A 17,592-nucleotide genomic window follows, 5' to 3' on the forward strand; every position below is an offset into this window, starting at 1 on the left:
AAGCCTGAATTTACTGGTGAGCTCGTTAGCTTTGTTTAACGTATTCTTAAGTGTCTCCATCTTGGCCATTTCAATTTTAGCACCAAAAGTAGCCCAAAAAAGAGGTACCAGTACAGCTCTAATGCTTTAAATGGTTTACATATAATACTTTTTATATTATAATTATACACACATACGGTACATTCACACATCCACACAAACAAGAGGAATATTCAAAGGTATATATTTGTGTGTTTCAGATTGTTCGCCAAGACTCGGAGCAATGGAAATAAAGCAGAAGGGAATAATATTTTACATAGTAGGCAACTTTAATGCTGTAGTGCATATATATATATATATATGTATATATATAAAAAGTCCAATTCTCCCTCCCAGCTCAGCAGCTTGTCTCAACAGTTTTAATATCATGATTCAGAAGATGCAGAAATTATTGCCCTAAATATTATTCTATACATTTCCATTGGTGTTCTCAAAAAAACAAAACAAAAAAAAACCACTTGAAATTTGCTACTTTTAAATTTACAAACTTGATTGCTCTTCCCATTACAGCTTTAATTCATTGGCAATTTTGGAAGCAATGTTTTTAAAAGCTATGGATGTTCCCGATATCCTTTTGAAGCGAACTCCGTTCAGCGACAGTCTTGGCAGCTTACACACCTCCATCTCCCACTGCACGAGGTTCTCTGCATGGCCGTCTCCATGGACACAGAAAAGCAAGAAACGCTCCCTCTGTTCATAGTCACAGTTATTGGCGTCCAGGACCTTGCGGATTTCCCTCATCATATCGTTAGGGTCCATGGAGCTGGTGGTCTTCATGCTCCAGGTGAATCGTAGTGAGCGGGGCTTGGCTTCTTTGTTGTCATCCTTCTGGTCAACGGACACGTTGCGGCTGAAAGGAAACGAAGCCTTAGTATTCATACCAGATGAGCCCGTTTCCTTTCCGAGTTGTTATGTCAGTGAAATCCATTATGTTAGTAAAAGGCTTTGCAGCATGCATTATTAAGCATGCTCTCTCGGCAACTGCTTACCAAGCCCCGCTGCGATTAAAAGCTCCCGTTAGTGCCTAGCAACATCTGAATTAGGGGGAAAGCCCAATAGAGCTCAAGCCAACGGGGTGTTATATGAAAATATGTGGCGCTCACCTCCAAGGTTTCCTTCCCCTCCCCTTACAAAAACAAGTTTCGGAGGGGGAGATGTGAAAAAGAGAAGTCACACATGTGCGGGTGTGATGCAACCTTTTCCCAGGACACTGATTCTCTCTGCTGCAAATCATCTTCCACTTCCCATCATCATGGAGTGCCAAATATGCATAATACACTAAATGTAGAATTTGGTGCTGGGGACTTTTAATGCAGAACTCTGCATGTCACAATTTAAGTCTTCCCAACATGGGGCACTATCAGTTACATGTGAAATATCCCTTAGGACCCCTTTCCCCCTAACTTTGCTGGAAGCAGGTGAGGACTTTCAAACTGACTTCCCACTTTCCTACAAGTTGAGAGCAGTTTTTTAAAAAACTATCACATTCAAGTAGTAATAACTATGGTTTAAAAACTGCCCTTTAAGTTTAGTTCCAGGGAGGATCATAGAATTAACCTCTACTTTTATTTTAAAATGAATAAACTCCGCAGACAAAACTGGAAGGGGCTGTAAGTGACGGGAAAATGTTCAACTACGGTGATTGGAATTGAAGCATACTATCAAACCTGGTGATCTAGTGAAAGCAGCAGTGATCTAGTGAAAGCATGACTCCACCAGCAGCCATAGAATGAATGCTGCCAGCAGTTCCCTGGGCTGGGTGAAAACACGCTTGTATCAAATATACAAAAAACACAAATCCCCATATTGATGCCTTCCCGTCCCAATTTCCCCTTTGGAAGGGCTATGAAAAAAATTAGAAGTCACAGGCATTTCTAGAATTTCATATCTACTTCAACCTGTGAATTAGCAGCCCTGCCTCCTTGAAGGCAGGCAGATACCAAGTTTTAGGGGGGAAAGGCGTCTGGTAGTGTTAAGCTTTGTGTATGGAATCAGAACCAGACACAATAAAGACACTTCCAGAGGTAATCGTTTCAAGCGGTGTCCAAAGACAGGAGCAGCACTTTATTCAGCAATTCAGTATTTGAGTCTTTCTAACAGGATCTCAGCATAATTCAATCCAGGTTTTCATATCTGTTAATGAAATCCCAGAACTTCTGTAGGAAAACGAGCCCACCATTCAAAACCAAGGCTCTCTTATAGACATTTCTGTGATTAATTCTTAGTCCCATGAATCTGGCCTTTGTGCTAAAAAGTAATAAAAAAGAAAAGTCTTTTCCCATTCTCTACTTGACAATGGCAGAGAGTTTTCAATGACAATTTCAAGGCTAATTGGGGAAGTCTCCTTTTTGAACTGTCCCGTAATCGGCTGGCTCTCTCAGCTACAATCTAATAGTCATTGCATAGCTCCGAGAGGCTAGATTTTGGTCAGGGTGTATGCATGGAAAGTCAGAATCATGTAATATAAGTGATTTAATCACAGCTTTGAGTATAGGAGGCAATCTTAGTTTTACATATTCGTTAAGTTTTACAGATACCACCAACAGTGTCCTACTGTTTACATCCCTCGAAGGAGTGGAGGGGGGGAAAGAGTGTAAAACATCTAAGGTTAACATTTTAAGCAAAAAATAGTTACCCTCACCTTGATCCCTCATATCTCCCGTTCCTCTCATATTCAGTTGGGAGCCTCAATGAAAACAATGCCGAAGCACAAAGAAAGCAGGAAAGAGAAGACAAATCTTACACTAGTATGGATAAAAGTTGGCAGAACACTGCATAGCAACATCTCACTTAACAATTTACATTTGCAATTAGATGCTTGGCTTTAAACATTCAAATGATTAGTAGACTCAGAATATCAAACATGCCTTTGTCCAAATAAAATATATTTGGAAGCCTCAAACATTTGCTATTAGGGCTGTACACTGATCTACAAGAAGACAGCTGAAGATTCTGGTGACAGCAGAAAGGACTTGCAACAATGGTGCTCGATTAAGCATTGGGCTGCTCACATAACTGTTAGGCAGGCAGAAAGAATAAATTACAAACACTAGAAATTCAGTTCAGGTATACCAGACAAGGCCCATCATAGTATATTTTCAGGACTGTCCAGCCTGTTATCTCTCAGTTTATATATAAATGGACGAATCTCATGATCAGCTGGTAACTGCTTCCCCTTATTAAGACAGTTTCCAGCTAGAAAGTTCACCACTGTATAATTCCATTCACTTAGCATTCCTCTGCCTTACCTGTCAAGAATAAACCTTTAGAAAGAAACAGAAATAGTGCAAGGCACTTTTCAACTGCTGCAGAGAAGGGTGGGAAGAAAATGTGAAGACCTTTAAAACCAACTTCTGTTGATACATATGATTTTCAGCAGTTGGGTAGGTATGCAACAGAAGAATGGGAAATCCTTCCTGTACACTGTTCTGCTCCACTTAACACCTTAGCTTTGATCACAAATGCTGAACTGAAAGCACTTAGAAGGAATGGAAATGCTTCACACAGACCTTACCCCAATCCTCAATTTCAGCACCACCCTTGTTGCCCTCTACAGAGTTTTGTGTTAATTTGATGCAGACTTTTGATTAGCTTGGAATGCAGAAGCTCTGTAAAAATTTCTGCCCAGGGATATTCACAATAAGCCGTCGATAAATCCAGCAAATTGCAGTATATCTACACCTCTGTAAAAAGTTTACTGCTCATCTCTGCAATTTGTAGTTTCATTTGTTCAGCAGAACATGCTGAATGGAGGAAAGAATCAGCAAGGGATTCTATTTTATTCCTTTTTCTCCACCATGGCACAGAAAGCAACTGGAACAAACTCGGATTCAAGGGATTTAAATGACTATGTGGTATGTTGAATTTGGCTGCAATCTCCAAATGAGCTTCACTGACTACTTCATGCTGGAGCAATAGAGCTACTGAACTCTAATGGAGGGTAAGAACACAGGCTGAACTTTCTGAATGGCAATACGAATGCATGGAGAAAGTCGAGGTATACCGGAAATAGTCAGAATCCAGTAAAGAAAAACTGAATTGTCATCTTATCCCACAATCCATTGATTTGTCAAACCAGTTATACAAAGGGAATTTGTACCAATAAATGCACCAACTGTTCAAAATCTTTCCGTAACAGAAAGAACTGAACATGCTTCAAGATAAAAATTAAGCACCCAATCAAAGAAATGCAGGAGGCTGCCTTTTACTGAGTCAGACCGCTGGTCCATTCATCTCAGTATTATCTACACCAACTGGCAGCAGCACCTCTCCAGGATTTTAGACGGGTGTCAGGAGATGCCAGCGATTGAACCTGAGCCCTTCCACATGCAAAGCAGATTATCCGTCACTGAGCTAAGGCCCTTCCCTGTCCACTTGATTAAGAGTGACACGAGACGTTCTTAAAATGGCAGAATTCATGGCACATAAATATTTGCAATGAGTCCCCAGAAGAACATATGGCTTTCATGAGACACTTCCTAGTTGCACAAACAGGATGGCTTCAAGAAAGAGAGGGCTACAGAATGAAATTCATCTGATAATTCAGTTGTGATTCACCTATACAGTACAATTATTCCCTTGCATGCATGAAAGTGTGTGAGTGTCATATGCATGGTAACGTTCTGAAATAAAAAGGATTCTTGAAGAATTCAAAAAGTGAATGTCACATTTGGGCCATACAGGGTGAAAGCCAACCTAGTGAGAGTGAGCATCTATTTGTGCTTCCTTTTCTCTTGTCCCTGCAGCCCCCCCCCCTCAGATGTCCTCTGGAAGGTTAGGGATCCTGCTGAGCAGTGAAGAAAAATCGAAATCCATGCAAGTGGGTTTCCATTGCACAAGCCATCTGCCTTAGGATGGTGGTGGAAGGGAAGGAAGCAGTAGGCTCACAACTGATGAGCATTAAACTTGTGTGCATTCAGCATTATGCACTTGGCAAAACTATTTTTTTTAATTAAAAAGGGAGTGGAAAGGGGGTGGTCATCTGGGGGGGGGAACTTTGGCACCCTACCTGCCATTAGCACCCAATGTGTTTTTACGATACACTATTTTGGCTTTACGCAATATCCTCAGAACATAACCCCCACATATGTTGCAGGTCCTGTACTGTAAACAAACCACTGGTTTCATAATCTGCTAACTATTAGGATGGGGACATGTGCTTCCTTGAGAAAATTTGACAAAGTGCACTAATATCAGATTTGCACTGCAAAATTAAATTAAGAATGTCGAGCAGTCCAGCTAAGGTTGTGCTTTCAGGGGATTCAAAATATTAACAGAACAGGTTAAATGCACATAAATAAGTGAAGTGATAAAACATTCAATGCAGCCATATCACAAACCAGGGTACCACAAATGTTATGTATCCATTAAAGAAAAAGCAGATATCGCAGGGGGGAAAGGCCTAAAAGCATGGGAGCAACCACAGGTGGTCACTGGAGACAGTCCAACTTTAATGAAAGTTCCGTAAGTGACCATACATGTGAAAATGCATTGACATTGTGGAGATGTCTTACCTAGCCTTAGAGCAGTGTTTCCCAACCTTGGGCCTCCAGCTGTCTTTGAACTACAATTCCCATCATCCCTGACCACTGGTCTTGCTAGCTAGGGATGATGGGAGTTGTAGGCCAAAAACATCTGGAGGCCCAAGGTTGGGAAACACTGGCTTAGAGGACAAAATAGGGTTTTATCTATTTAGAGACATCACAAACACTTCTGTACTTTCAAAGCTCTGAATAATGATCAACACACTTTAGGAGCTGCTGCGGTTCATTTAACTGCCTCTCAGCTGATGAAACACACAACCAGACACTTAAAATCAATGATACAGCAACGGGTTTTATGGAAACTGCCTGGGCTCTAGCTTTTTTTTTTGCCATTGGGTAACCTATTACAGTGGTGCCCCGCAAGACAAATGCCTCACAAGACGGAAAACCCGCTAGACGAAAGGGTTTTCCGTTTTGGAGGTGCTTCGCAAAACGAATTTCCTATGGGCTTGCTTCGCAAGACGAAAATGTCTTGCGAGTTCCTGCGGTTTTTTCCCCTCCCCCCCTTTTTCTAAGCCGCTAAGCCGCTTATCAGCTGATCCGCTAAGCCGCTTATCAGCTGATCCGCTAAGCTGCTTATCCGCTGATCCGCTAAGCCGCTTATCAGCTGATCCGCTAAGCCGCTAATAGCGCTAATCCACTAAGGGGCTTGCTTCGCAAGACGAAAAAACCGCAAGACGAAGAGACTCGCGGAACGGATTCTTTTCGTCTTGCAAGGCACCACTGTAATGTGTCCCAAAGATTGTACACTTTAACTCTAGCTTAAACTGGAAAACTACTGCGCCCTGGTTAAAGGCTCCACTCCAGATGTGGGCAAACACATTTTTGTGTTCCTTAGATTCATGGACTGGTGGAGTAGGAAGGGACCCCACATCCCGTCCAACCCCCTGCAATACAGGAATCTCAACTAAAGCACCCAAGACAGAAGAGCATCCAACCTCTGCTTAGAAACCTCCAAAGGAGAGCCCACAACCTTTCAAGGAGTCTGTTCTACTGTCAAACAGCTCTTACTGTCAGAAAGTTCTTCCTTGTGTCCAGCTGGAATCTCCTTTCTTGTAACTCTTCCGAGTCCTACCTCCCCAAAGCAGGAGAAAACAAGCTTGTTTCATCCTTCATGTGACAGCCCTTATGCTCTTTGAAGATGGCTATCCTATCTCCTCTCAGTCTCTCTTTTCCAGGCTCAACACACCCAACTCCTTCAACCGCTCCTAATAAGGCTCACTTTACAGACCCTTCATCATCTGCACACTTTTCAGCTTGTCAATATCCTTGTTAAATTGTGGTGCCAAAGCTTACAGTGCAGAACCTTAGCTTTGCCCCTACTGAAATTTCTTTTGTTACTTTGGGCCCAGTTCTCTACCACTGAGCTGTGCCATTTCTCTAATGCCAGCAGCGCTGTGAATAGCAGAGACACTCTGAATTGACCAACACTCGTACGCATAGTGGGGTGTTTCTTTTAGAAACCAAAAACTATGTGAAACAGGACCATTTTCCCCTCCTTGCCACAAGCTATGAATTCACATGCCAAATGCCGCGCAATGCTATCTCTGCAGGATGGCCTGAAACTTACCCATTTCTTGCATTTCAATTTCTTTCAAACTGCCTGGTCTACTATTATCTTAACATACAAACATCTCTCTTGTTCAGCAGGTTCTCAAATGTGGCAGGCCAAATGTAACTACTTCTACTTTTTCTATGAATACCAAGCAAACAGTGGAGATCCTTGCCTCCAATGCTGCCTAACAATGCTCTCTTCATCAAACTGCTAAGAAACGTATCTCCATTCCAGAACCATGAATGCAAACTCAACCAAGCATGTTGCTAACAAGAGAGGCGTTTATAGTTCTGACTATGTCTCAATAGATCTTCAGGGTATTATTTGTATTTTTTAAAAAAGTAAAAACCCAGGACTAGGTTCCAAATATATTATCACCAGTGAGTGGCAAATAAACTAAAATGGCTCTTAAGCTGAAATTAAGATTGATAAAGCAAGTAGAGAATTACTTACCTTTGTATTACACTTTTAATCAATATTACTGTACATATCATTTTTCAACCATAAGCATGCTAAGTGTATTAGTATAAAGAACAAAATTATTTTTTGGTACTATCAAAGTAAGTAGAGCGCATAAGACATGCTTTGCATTTCATTATTATTCAGGTGCCAGAGATCCATAGGGATTATTCATTGGTTAATGAATTTCTTTACTTATCTTGGGTATGTGAAGAGTATTTAGTTCTCAGCGGAAAGTTTAGTTTTGTTTCAATTTGTTTTAAAGAAAAACCAAGGCTAGAAAGCCAAATTCAATGTTAATTGCGAGAGCTGGTTCTGAAAATAGAAGTAAAATCCTACCTTTTGATAAACCTGAATGACATGTTTCTAAAAGAAATTAAGCCAAAATAATAATTAAAATGTGTTGGTATGAAATTTGAAAATCCACTCAACAAGCGAGACACATAAGACTAACTCAATGAAATACGGAAACAGTTTCAAATTCACTCTGGAAATACATGATGGTTATTGGAATGGATGGATGGATCTTCAGTGTTAAGGAGAATTCAACACTTTCTTCCCCAGTCACTCCCCTGCACATATGAGAAATCCTTCACATCACTTCTGCTTTCTGAATTTGATAGCCAAGTAAAGGCAAATTATATTACAGTTGTCTATGTACAGTAGACACATGGTTTAGTACTACAGTCATACCTCATGTCACGTCCACTTCAGATTATGTGTTTTCCTGTTGTGTCCCGTGGCAACCCGGAAGTACAGGAACAGGTTACTTCCGGGTTTTACCGTGCGCATGTGCAGAGGCAGCACTTCGGCTTGCGTCAGTTCTGTGTTACGGATGGGCCTCCAGAATGGATCCCGTCCATAACACGAGGTTCCACTGTATGTTCACGGTAAGTAAGAGTTGTGTTGGGCATGCATGCTCTCCTCTTCCCCTCCTGGACAGTGGGGAGAACTTCAGTAAAGTTTAGCTTTGCTTTCCATAAAACTTGATATTGTTATGTACAAGCCAGGGGTAATGGTTTAAAGCAAACTGTAGTTAAGCAAGCCTACTTCATAACCTATGGCTTTAAGTTGGCTTTTAGTTTTTAAAAAGAAACTGACTAGTGCAGCAAACTAGGTTTCGTGGGAAGTTAAATTAAATTCTGACTTAAGTTCCTTTTTCCCAGCTGCATAGGAGGAAATGGAGTACCCAAGCCTGAGGCTTGCAGCAAATCTCTACTGTCCAGCAAGTTACACTAAACCATTGTTTAGCATTGTGTGCAAAGGGTGACTTTTAAAGCCCTTGGGGGGTACCAAAAAAACAAAAACAGAACAGAAATAGAGTATCTTCTAGGAACAGGACTCAGAACTTAAGCTGAATGTGACTTCATAACCCTTTCCAATTAATGCACACAGGAAAAACAGGAATGCAAGACCTTGTGCTCACAGACAAGGAAAATGCTTAATTTCTACAGCAGCCAGAAGCCCCTAAAACAGAACTATTAGTGACAACAAAACTTCCAGTGTAACTAGAATGGAAGTTTGAAAACTTCAGTCTATAATCACATTGTGAAAGGACACAAATACTGCGAACTGCTGATACAACAAAACAGCTTATTCAAGGTGTGAAAAGCAAATAATTACAGCGCCAATTATCGCTTACGTGTCTTAAGTGCAAAAGGAAATAATGACAAACCAGGCAAGGCACTGTAACACTTGAAGTCCCTTGCAAAAATCATTTTAAGTTGAAACAGCTAAGTTGCTTCTAAAGTGAAGTCTCTGAATGTTTTGGAAAGCCTGTGAAGCTGGGTAGTGAGGCTTAAGAGTTCATGGAAACCCCCCCCCCCCAAAAAAAATGCATGACAGATGACATACAGACACCAGACCTGCAAAGGCTGTGAGATCTGTGAAGCGTGGACAAGGATTAAATATATATGGCTGTATTAAATGGCAAAAGGACATTAACTGAAATAGGCTGAGCAAAATATATATCTCATTGGTCCAACCACAGTGGCTTTCAGAAAGACAGATCAGTGTTTATCTCCTTTTCCTGAATGAGCGCTGTGTCACAACGAAGCACACACAAAAGTTATTGACATTGTCACATCATCTGGCCTGAGAGCCTGGAGAACCTCTCCAGTCAATCTCTTTCCCAGTCCTGCTACTTGAGACCCCTTTTAGCTAGAGATGCTGAGGACTGGGGCTCTCTACATAAAAACGTCCTCTGAAACCAAACTATTACTACTACTACTATTACTATAATTAATTTATTAATGCCTTCTAAATCCCAGTGGGATTTATACATAATTAAAAACAAGACTAAAACTCTTTAACAAGCGGACACACATGGTAAAAGATCAATTTATCCTACTGGTAAAGTCTACTGCAATGAAAATGCCTTCCACTCTTTCCGGATAGTGGGTGCCTGTCATATTTCGACAGGAATGTTATTGCACAGGAGAGGGGCTGGCACGCATAAAGCCCTGCTCCAAGTTACTGCAGAGTGGGCTTCTGAGATCTTCGGAACTTGCAGGAAAGACTCTCTTGCAGACTGCAGTGATCTACTGGGTGTATAATGCTGTCACTCAAATAACTGGGTCCCAAGCTGTACAGGGGGTTATATGTGGGTACCAACACCATGAACTTGGCCTGGTAGCAAACTGGCAGCCAGTGCGAATCCCACAAGCGTGCTGGCCGTAGTTTGCACTCACAAGCAACCTAGCTGCTAGGTTCTGCACCAGCTGCAGCCTCTGGATCAACCCCAAGGCTTTCTGCACCCTTCAGTTAATTAGTGGTATGCATGAATCTGTTATAGGAAACTGCATCTAAGAGACCCATGTTAAGAACACTGTTCTGAGCACAGACAGATGTCTATGAGGCCATTCCTGCTTCCGGAGCATGTCCTGGAAAGAGCAAAGTTGGAACTCTTAAGCAAGTGAAAGCTTACTTGCAAAATACAAATGTGATTAAGTTTGGAACCATGTTTTACATTTCTCAGTTTCCCATTTTGGGACTAGCAGTTGCAACCCTGCACACCAGTACCTAGGCTATCCATCTGCTTCTGTTTTCTTTAGGAAGCTTTGCATCACTAAATCCTGAGGAGTCTAAAGCTAGGGTTTTAGGGGGTTTTTCTATGGAATACTGACTACGCATTCTCCTGGGTATACTTCAGCAGTTAATCAACAGTACGTGACGCCACAGAGTAGATAAACTTTCAAAGTGTCAGAATTCCTGAAAAGTTCAGCTGGTCTTATACTAGCAAGTGAGTGAGAAAGAAAATCTTACTTCTTGCAAAGGGCTGAAGTGGGCTTCTGTTGATTAGATTTCCCAAGGGAAAACTTCAGTTATTGGCCAATTACACTGTTCATCATTACTGCAGGCCACTATTCTTGATATGCCTAGCCTTCTAAAGATGGGCTGATTTAAGCTAGCTTTCCCGCCCCTCACAATTTAAGTAACCAGTCTTGTAGATTAACAATGCAAACCACAATCCTCTCTGCAGCACCAGAGCAACCACATTGCTTTTTGAAGAAGTGTGTATATAGGTTTGATAAAAGGCAAATACTAAAAGCTAAGTTCTATGTATGTCAACTGAAACTCCCACTACTTGGAAGGTGAATATTAAACTTGTAAAAGCTGAACTGCAGCATGGTTAGATTAAGTTCTTGGATATGGAGAATAACTGGGCCAAGCAAATTTCTGCTAAAATTATGTTTTTTTAAAAAATAAAAAAAAATAATACATACCTCCTCGTCAGCTTTGAAGTCAATTTACTGAACAGGTTAGTGGAGCCCCTGCTTCGTGTCTGCGAAAGTGGGGTTGCTTCATGAGACAGGCTGGGCGATGCAGGGGGCCCATTGTAAGTGGCAGTGCGCCGTTCTCTAAGCTGGCCATGGAAAGTGCTGCGACTGGCAGTTCCTCTTGGGAAACGGATACGGTCAGGTGTTGTTGCGCTGCTAATGCTGTGAGTTGAAGCAACTGGAGTTCTCTGATCAGGAATAGCGCTGGAATAAGATCACAGGTTAAGTTAAAAATTCCACCACAGAAACTCAAATCTCTACAAGGCTAATAGAGTACAGGTGACTCCCCATTTTCGTTCTGGGCCAGACTCCTAGGTGCATATGCAAAATCGCATCAAATGGGGAGCACCCTGGAGAGTCCTAATGGCTTGTGAGGAGACCCACCTCAGAACCTGAAGAGGTCTCCTCATGAGCCAGAGGGGCAGCAGGACTTTGTTGAGCTGCTCAGCTTCACTGCCTAACAGCTGATGTGCGGGGTAGCACAGCAGCAATCAATGCTTCCCAAGAGTCAGCTGAGACAGTCCCACTGCCCCTCCAGCTCACACAGAGAAGCCCTCCACCTCATGAGGAGACCCTGGGGTGGGTCTCGCACACAAATAGATCGCAAGTAAATGAAGAGTTGCCTGTACATGTTTACAAGGAGCATTAGGTGCCTCTACAATACGGTACAGAGCAAGGTTTATAGATTACAATCTAGAGGGAGCATTACTGCAGCACATAAATGATTCATTAAAAAAACCAACAACCCACAAACACTCTAGAAGCAAACAGGAGATCTAAAAACCTGGGTTTGCAGGGCAAAAAGAAAACCCCTACTGCAAGAAAGGAACTGAGTATTTTCTATGTTGATAATCTGAGAATAGATTTCCAGAATATCACTCTAATTGAAAATATTAATTCTTAATATTTTCCAAAGCTATACAAAATCACAACATATATTACATTATCTGGAGGAATTTGGACAGCAGTAAAGAACACTCAAGATGTTCATTAAGGGATCACAGTACAAACAACCTTGACCACCAAAAGATAAAGGGAGGGCAGGGAGAGAACACACCTTCTAGGTAGCATCAATTTCTAGCACTATCTAGAACTAGAATTTCCTTAGCGCAGAGTTAAGCAACAATGGATGCCAGTTAGTTTCACAACAATGCTAGCATTTCTTACATAGACCTGAAGTTATCTGCACCATTGTTTACTGGAGGTAACATCATCTTCGCATGCACAGAAGCCGACATGGACATCGACTTCTGGTATCGCAGCCGAACACTGGTGGAGGATGTAGTATAAACTGTATCAGGGCTAGCTGCACAAGCGAACATTTCAGCCAGGCTGCGAGGGGGGGTTGGGTTCAGGCAGAGGCAGAAAGAATAGCATGACGGACCAATGACAAAGATGCAAACTCAAAAGCGAACACCTTTTCTCCCACAAACATCTTCCAACTTAGACTGAACTCTCATATGCACAACCAAGTTCACAACGGGTTAGGGAAACATTTCCTTGCTGGTCACAAACATATAAAGCTGCTTTCTATTGAGAGGCAGGCTGTTCGTCCATCCAGCTTAATACTGTCTACTCAGAATGTCAAAAATCTCTCTAAGGTCTCAAGCGGAACTCAGGCCTAGCCCTACGATCCAAAACCTTTAACTAGAGATGGAAGGGCTTCAATCTGGGATCTTGTGCATGCGAACATGTGCTCTACCTCTGAACTATTAGCCTCTTTCCTTCTCTAAGTTACTTTCAACTATACAAATGGCTGGTCCCGTACTGTTCTTACTGTAATTATTTGCATGTTTTAAACAGGTTTCATATATGTATATAGTTCTAGTTTTACCAATGTTTAACTGTTTTTCATGATTGCTTTTTCTATGTTTTTAGCAGTTCTTGTTTTTAATCTGTCAGCAGCCTTGAGTAAACAGAGAAAAGGTGGGGTATAAATTATTAACAACAACAGCAACAACAAGGCCATTTCACTACTGCAGTAGTGAAACCTAAGCAAATACTTATCCTATGCCAATTAAAGATTATGCAATCTGCTATAGTTTTTCCAGTCAAAAGAGAACTGATTGACCACATTTGCATGCAATGCTGAAACTAAACCATTTAGAACAAGGAGTGGATTGGAAGCTTTTCCGGCTATGTTCAAGTAACAGAACTGGAACTATGGTTAGCATTCACTTTGTTCCTTAATACACACACTGCTAAACACACTGGCTTACTGTTACATGCAACTGTAGTCTCTACGCCGTCTTTTCCTGACGGTGCAAGACAAAGGAGACTACAACAAGACTGAAAATGCTGTTTATGAGTCCCCCGCTTGGGGAAAAAGTACTAGACCAAGTGTTTCCGGCCAAATCTTCACACCTCACAAGTTATGTATTTTATAACTGCACACATATCCCTCACTTCTTGCGTTACTCACAATCAATCAAGCACTGCTGACTTCAGTCCCATATTCTGCAATGCTCTTGCTCCCTTCCTCCTACCCTGCACCTGAAGGAAGGCTGGAATTCAGATGGCAGGGCTTGAGATAGTGGGGGGGGCACCCCATTGCTACCCGAAATAGCACATGGTCTTCAAAAAGATATGAAAGCTCAATTCTTCTTTAATTAGCTTGTCACAGAAAGGAGTTGTTTATGATCCTTAACAGCAGAGGACAAAATACATCCTGACTAAGGCATGTTAATCCAGGGCCATATTACAAGTGTAGAACTGCGGAGGAGGACGGATGGCATGGGACTTCCTGCCAGGTTCATGGATGGCTAAGATTCCACCCAAGAACTTCCAGTTCATAGGTAATGTTCTAAATTAGCTACTGCCTGTTACAGTGATTAATTAGCAGGATAGACTCTTCTTAAAGGTAAAGGGACCCCTGACCATTAGGTCCAGTCATGGCCGACTCTGGGGTTGTGGTGCTCATCTCGCTTTACTGGCCAAGGGAGCGGGTGTACAGCTTCCGGGTCGTGGCCAGCATGACTAAGCTGCTTCTGGCAAACCAGAGCAGCACACGGAAACACCATTTACCTTCCTGCCGGAGTGGTACCTATTTATCTACTTGCACTTTGACGTGCTTTCGAGCTGCTAGGTTGGCAGGAGCAGGGACCAAGCAACAGGAGCTCACCCCGTCGTGGGGATTTGAACTGCCGACCTTCTGATTGGCAAGTCCTAGGCTCTGTGGTTTAACCCACAGCGCCACCCGCGTCCCACTAGACTCTTCTTAGGCGCAGTTAAATTATGGAATTCACTACTGAAAGATGGCAACCAACTTGGGGATTGGACAAATTCATGCAGAAAAAGACTACTGATGGGTAGCAGTAATAGAATCAGAGAATCACAGAACTGTACAGTTGGAAGGCTTCCTAGGGGTCATCTGGTCCTACCCCTTGCAACGCAGGAATCTCAGCTAAAGCATCCATGATGGATGGCCGTCCAACCTCTGCTTAAAAACCTCCAAGGAAGGAGAGTCCACTACCTCCTGAGGGAGTCTGTTCCACTGTCAAACAGCTCTTACTGTCATGATGGTTATATTACCTCCAGTATCAAAGGTACTATGTTTCTGAATACCCATTCCTGGGAATCATGAGTAGGGCAGTGCTATTGCGTTTTTACTCCACTTATAGGCTTCCCTTAGGCATCTGGATGCCGAAAAAGAATGCTGGACCAGATAGGCCTTTGGTCTAATCCAGCAGGACTCGTCTAAGTTTTTTATGCCTTAGCAATATGCATCGTTTTTCATGTAAAATGTAGCAAGTGCCACCAGGTGTTCTAGGTAGCCAAGAACTACAGAAACAAAAAGGTTATGGGTGGCCAGAGACAAGAGCGAGTCTAAAAGGCAGGCTCTTCCAATCGTGCCAGTAGAGGAAGTGGTCATTTGCAGATCTTTCAAATACTGGCCAGTCTTCCTATCCTTATTCACTGGAATAAAACATTCTGTCTCTGGCATACACAATCAATGACAATTTGAAAAGACGACCTACTTTGCACAGCCTCAGAGACAAAAATATACTAGGCTTTTCTCCTCCAAATAACCTCCGTTATTGAACTACCTAGTGACCTGCCAAAGCCAGTTCAAACACAACCAGTTGCATTTCATCCACTTTGACTTTTTTTTCCAATTTGAAAAATTACAGGGCAGATATCATTCTTTTGAGAGGTTCCAAGCTGCATGATTCGGAACTAGTAAAGTAAAATATCAAATTCCAGGGGTCTTATGTGACTACACAGGTCCTGCACAAATTATTACCCTGCAGGATTCTGTTAACCTTTGCCACAATGTAAGTAGTTTACCTTGAACTACTCTGCACACTGGATTTTATATGAACATTCACAACTGACACTCAAAGCAGTTGTGCCGTTAAACATGCACACATAAAATCCTCCACGGGTGTGGGTGAAACTACATGCCTTCCCATGAATCTTAAAATCTACTTCTCACTGTGCTGTCATAGTGAACTGCCCTTCTTGCTTCTTTTCTGCCACCGCCTCCTTTGTCTGAGCTGCATATTCTCCAGTGGATTACAGGCCCTGGTGGGAGACGACAGGCAATTTAGTCATCCACAAGAATGAGCTAATTTGTTTCCTATAATGTTTCTTCATGTCACGCTGGTGTCTTACTGCACTGCAGAGCAACAACTCAGCCTTTTCTTTTCTTTTTTAAATGCTTGGTGGGGGAAAAGCAGTAAATCCCAAGCTGAGAAAACCGAGAGGCTGCCTGCAATCAGAGACTAATCAGAAATGCATTTTGTACTGTTTCTGACAAAGTTGCCCTATTTGCACAAGGACATCTGTCTGTGCAGTGGAAACCAACCCCCCCCCAAAGTGTTTTCAGGCTCCCCCCCCCCCCAACCCTTTAGATCAGATCTGAAAGGGTCGTGCAGGGAGGGGGAATTTCTGTTGTGCAAATGGGTATACGATATATATATCTTTATTGTCATTGTCCCATGCAGGACAATGAAATTGCAAAACTACATAAAACTACATAAAACTACATAAAAACTACATAAAACTACCACAAAACTACATAAAACTACATAAAAACTACATAAAACATTCAAAAACCCCTAAAAACTCTAAAACCCTATTTTAAAATACACTATACTGTAGAAACCCCTTATGCTGCGTTTAGAACCAGAATTGCATTTGCGTAGAAACTGTTTCTCAGGCGGCTAGTCCTGGCCTTTATAACCCTATACCTTCTTCCAGAAGGCAGAAGCTGAAAGAGATCATTTCCGGGGTGTGCACTATCCTGTGCTATCTCTGCCACTTTCTTATGGCACCTGGCAGCATAGATTTGATCTAAGGTGGGAAGAGTGCACCCAATTATCTTTGTGTGAATGGGATGACTCCACTGGATACAACCCTTTGTTTCCAGGGCAGCAGTACTGTGAGTATTTACCAGATTTGCAGGTGAATATGGTTTAAACTGGAATTTATTGTGGGGTGTGAGATGCCAAAGAAACATGGATTTAAGAATGCAGCAGATAGAGTGTGTGTGTGCGTGTGCATTCACACACACACACAATACACACAGATGTATCTTTGGGTTCAATGCAACCCCCCCCCAATAGCTATTAAATAAATTAGTCTTTAAAAAATTACTGCAATGTGGAACATATCCCATGTGTTTCTCCTTTGGAGGCAACCCCCCCCCCACCCCTTAGTCTTAATTCCCCTGTTTTATTGCAGCAATGCACTTAGCACATGTTGCAGACAACACACATGACATATTGTATGTTGCTCTTCTAGATGACAAAAGCATTTCTTACTCGGGAGACAAATAATGAATTACCGCCTCTCCCAATAGTGGATGCAGCTGAAATACACACCTGAGTGCTTTCAGAAATAAAACATGCCATTTTCTTCCAGCATCTTCCATGCTTTGACTCGCTTCCCTAGAAGTAATTTTCGCTTTCATAGATACTGAATCTAGATCTCTACCCTACTTTAGGACTTGTAAGCCAGGAGAGAAATCTCTCAGCACGGACAAGTGCTGAAAACTAAAATTATATCTATTTGGTGCTGTCCTCCTTTCCTTCTGCTTCAGGAAAAGCCTCAACACTAAAAGAAATCTTGAGTGGGAGCTTTGAACAGAAGCAAGCATACCAACATTACATATAGATTCTGTAGACTTCACAAACAATCATCAGCATAATCCAGTCAAATTTAATCTTATCCAGGAATAAGTTCCATTCAGCTCAGTGGGACCTACATCTGAATA

General features: G+C 42.0%; 1 protein-coding gene across 8 annotated transcripts in view; it reads right to left on the bottom strand.

The window, feature by feature from the left end:
- Positions 1–289: 289 nt before the first annotated feature.
- The window catches only part of MARK3 (microtubule affinity regulating kinase 3), a 71,615-nt gene continuing 54,312 nt past the window's right edge, over positions 290–17,592 (bottom strand). For 2 of the 8 annotated variants that reach the window (XM_081860561.1, XM_081860563.1), the window contains 4 exons: positions 11,322–11,579; positions 7,936–7,962; positions 2,681–2,725; positions 290–889 (listed from right to left, as the gene is read on the bottom strand). In XM_081860561.1, the coding sequence (XP_081716687.1) occupies positions 544–889; positions 2,681–2,725; positions 7,936–7,962; positions 11,322–11,579 (676 nt within the window). In that variant the 3' untranslated portion in view covers positions 290–543. The remainder of the gene's footprint in view (positions 890–2,680; positions 2,726–7,935; positions 7,963–11,321; positions 11,580–17,592) is intronic. The other 6 variants (XM_081860562.1, XM_081860565.1, XM_081860564.1 and 3 more) reach the window with 3 other exon arrangements.

The sequence above is a fragment of the Podarcis erhardii genome, assembly GCF_964252035.2.
Source record: "Podarcis erhardii genome assembly, chromosome: 1".
In the NCBI taxonomy this organism is placed as follows: Eukaryota; Metazoa; Chordata; class Lepidosauria; order Squamata; family Lacertidae; genus Podarcis; species Podarcis erhardii.